Source organism: Mandrillus leucophaeus, unplaced genomic scaffold, assembly GCF_000951045.1.
Source record: "Mandrillus leucophaeus isolate KB7577 unplaced genomic scaffold, Mleu.le_1.0 Scaffold4, whole genome shotgun sequence".
In the NCBI taxonomy this organism is placed as follows: domain Eukaryota; kingdom Metazoa; phylum Chordata; class Mammalia; order Primates; family Cercopithecidae; genus Mandrillus; species Mandrillus leucophaeus.
The window spans coordinates 133,567-137,130 of record NW_012104253.1 but is presented as its reverse complement, the minus strand read 5'-3'; the positions used below and the strand labels follow the sequence as shown (position 1 = coordinate 137,130).

The 3,564-nt window shown below is 44.1% G+C and overlaps 1 protein-coding gene across 1 annotated transcript in view; it reads left to right on the top strand.

Moving 5' to 3' along the window:
• Positions 1-3,564, top strand: part of LOC105547973 (kinesin light chain 1-like) — a 167,888-nt gene that overhangs the window by 127,235 nt on the left and 37,089 nt on the right. The window contains exons 9-10 of the mRNA XM_011991789.1: positions 2,853-3,026; positions 3,162-3,261. Of these exons, the coding sequence (XP_011847179.1) occupies positions 2,853-3,026; positions 3,162-3,261 (274 nt within the window). The remainder of the gene's footprint in view (positions 1-2,852; positions 3,027-3,161; positions 3,262-3,564) is intronic.

Below are 3,564 nucleotides of genomic sequence, written 5' to 3'. Positions count from 1 at the left end.
AGTCTTCCAAGTAGCTGGGACTACAGGCATGCAGCACCACGCCCAGCTAATTTTTGTATTTGTAGTAGAGATGGGGTTTCACCATGTTGGCCAGGATGTTCTCGATCTCTTGACCTCCTGATCTGCCCACTTCAGCCTCCCAAAGTGCTAGGATTACAGGCATGAGCCACTATGCCCAGCCCTGTTTTTTGTGTTTTTAAAAATTTTTCAGTTTTAGGTTTTGAGAAATAACCACTGTGATGTGTTTTTAACTGACTGGTAGCTGGAAACAACTCATTTAATTAGCGAATAGCCCACAAAAAGCCAGATTGGCCCGTACAAATCAGCGTGGCTCATGCCTGTAATCCCAGCACTTTGGGAGGCCAAAGTGGGGGGATCACTTGAGCCTAGAAAGTTCAAGATCAGCTTGGGTAACATAGTGAGACCTCGTCTCTAAAGGAAAAAAAACAAGAAAAGAAGGTCCAGTTATGAAACGTGTGCATTTAGAAAGGTGCAGTCCTGAGTCTGGTGCTGTCCAAGGTGGCCTAGAAGTGACTCTGATTGAAGACATGTCTAAGGACTAGAGATGGAAAGCCTGGGAGCATTGCATTTGACAGTGGAACATGTGCTTGTCTTTAAGAAAACCATGATAGTTTAAAGATAAATTTACCGCCGGGCGCGGTGACTTACACCTGTAATCCCAGCACTTTGGGAGGCCAAGGCGGGCGGATCACAAGGTCAGGAGATCGAGACCACGGTGAAACCCCGTCTCTACTAAAAATACAAAAAATTAGCCAGGCGCTGTGGCAGGCGCCTGTAGTCCCAGCTAGTCAGGAGGCTGAGGCAGGAGAATGGCGTGAACCCGGGAGGCGGAGCTTGCAGTGAGCCGAGATCGCGCCACTGCACTCCAGTCTGGGGGAGAGAGCGAGACTCCGTCTCCAAAAAAAAAAAAAAAAAAGATAACATTTACCAAATACGCTTTATGAAGCTGAAAAATGAAATAATTATTATTATAACTAAAGATTAACTCAGAGCTATAGATTGAGTCAATGTCATGTATATTTAATACCAGCTGCTACAGTTTATGGTAATTAGGTATTGAAAAAATATAACGTAACTTGTTCATTTCAGCAGTGCTCTGTATGACAGTCTCTTCAGATGTTACAGAGATTGAGGTATCAGGTCTGTCTGATGAGTAACCACAAATTGTTTTTTTTTTTTTCTCTGAGACGGAGTCTTGCTCTGTCGCCCAGGCTGGAGTATAGGGGCACAATCTCGGCTCACTGCAGCCTCCGCCGCCCGGATTCTGGGGATTCTCCTGCCTCAGCCTCCTGGGTAGCTGGGATTGCAGGCATGTGCCACCACGCCTGGCTAATTTTTGTATTTTTTAGTAGAGATGGGCTTTCACTATGTTGGCCAGGCTGAACTCAAACTCCTGACCTCAGGTGATCCGTCTGCTTCAGCCTCCCACAGTGCTGGGATTATAGGCATGAGCCACTGCGCCTAGCCACACAAATGGTATTTTAACTTGGTATTTTTAGTGATTATTTATCAGTGATTCTTATCAGTTAATTTTGGGCCACATGGCAAGGAATTGGGGGAGAAAGAATGAAAAGGGGCTCCTTATCAGATTATACAGGTAACATTAAGCCCTCAATCTGCATGTTTCTGAAATAGAATGGTCGAATTTGGGGTGGGCTGGAGTTAAAGTCAGGGACAGCACAAAAGTACTAAATCAAGAATTAGGAACCATATAAGATGACCTGCCAAATTCATTCATATATTTACCCTTTCATTCATTTCGAGCCCCCTGCTTAGAGTTGGTGATTTACAGATCAGAGATGTAGTCCCTCCCACTAGGACACAGTCCACTGGGCAGACTGAGGACCGCAGAGGGCACAGCAGCGTCTAGAATAGAGAGCTCTGGGAAGACATGGAGTGCGGGTTCCTGCGGGCCACAGCCAGGGGATGTTGGGGATGGTTTCTCAGGGAAGGTTGGTGTTGGAACTGCACCTTGAATAATTGAGTTAAAAATGTCCTAGGCAGGGAGAGGTAGGGAATGCAGAAAGGAGTAGAGAGGCAGCTTACCTCCCTGCGGACCACATGTGTAAAGGCACAAAGCAGAGAGAACTCATCACTTGTTCAAGGTACTGAAGGAGGAGGTTAGTGTTCATTTATCCATCTGTGTGCCAGGCCCCTTTTTAGATGCAGGGATTACACTGGTGAAGAAAAGAGACAAAGAATTTGCACTCTTGGGGCTTACATTGTAATAAAGAATATTCAAGGTAGTTCAAGTAGTTCAGAGTGTTCTTACAAAGAAAGAACAACCAGGTGATATGCCTGCGAGTTCACTAGGTGAGGTGGGGTGAGGGCTCCCTTAATTTGGTATAGGGAGGTCCCCTTTGAGGGGAACTGAAGAGAACCCTGAAGGATAAGTCATTGCTAGTGGGGAGGGCTAGGAGAAGAGCGTCCTGGGCAACTGGGACAGCTGTGGGCTCCTCCAGAACCTGGCAGTAAAACTCACATAGCCCTTACAAAGCCCATTTTCCTTATCTTCAAAATGTGCCTAATATGTACATTTGTACATAGTACAATAAATGTACATAAAATGTACCTACCATGAAGGATTACTGCAATAATTAATGCAGCTAAAGAAAATGAACACAGTTCCCTCCCTCCCCTCATAAATAAGAATTTGATAAATTCTGGTTATTTTGTTATTACATGGTGTGGGGAGCCAGTTAAGGATTTAAATCTGAAAGTGTAGCACAATCGTGCTTATGTTGAGGAAGATCATAATGTGACAGTAGGGTGGAGAATGGATTGGATGGGAGCAGAACAAGTGTCTCTAATATACTGTTTTTTATTCCCAGGTTTTGGGGAAGGATCACCCCGATGTTGCCAAGCAATTAAATAACTTGGCCTTACTGTGCCAGAACCAGGGCAAGTATGAAGAAGTAGAATATTATTATCAAAGAGCCCTCGAGATCTACCAGACAAAACTGGGACCTGATGACCCCAACGTGGCTAAGACAAAAAATAACCTGGTGTGTTGACTGGCATAGCATTAGGGAGGTGGCCAGGAGTGCTTTCTTCCCAAGCCCAAATACTTCTTTAACTGTAGATTAAAATTATGCTTTATTTACATCTGAAAGATAAGAAATATTTTATTTTATTTTAAGGCATCCTGCTATCTGAAACAAGGAAAGTTCAAGCAAGCAGAAACACTGTACAAAGAGATTCTCACTCGTGCACATGAAAGGGAGTTTGGTTCTGTAGATGGTAAGAAATATACTCCCGTCTCAAATGAATTTCGTTGTATAATGACTTGACTAATAATATACTAATAGTATTAGTTACTGTTTATTAAGCACTTAACTGTGTACATTATTAAGCTAAATAGTTTAAATGTGTGATTTTACTTGACTTTCACAGCAGTCCTGTGCAGCGGGTCAAACATTACCCCATTTTAAAAGCAAAGATACCACAGGCCAGGTGCGGTGGCTCATGCCTGTAATCCCAGCACTTTGGGAGGCCGAGGCAGGCGGATCACGAGGTCAGGAAATCGAGACCATCCTGGCCAAC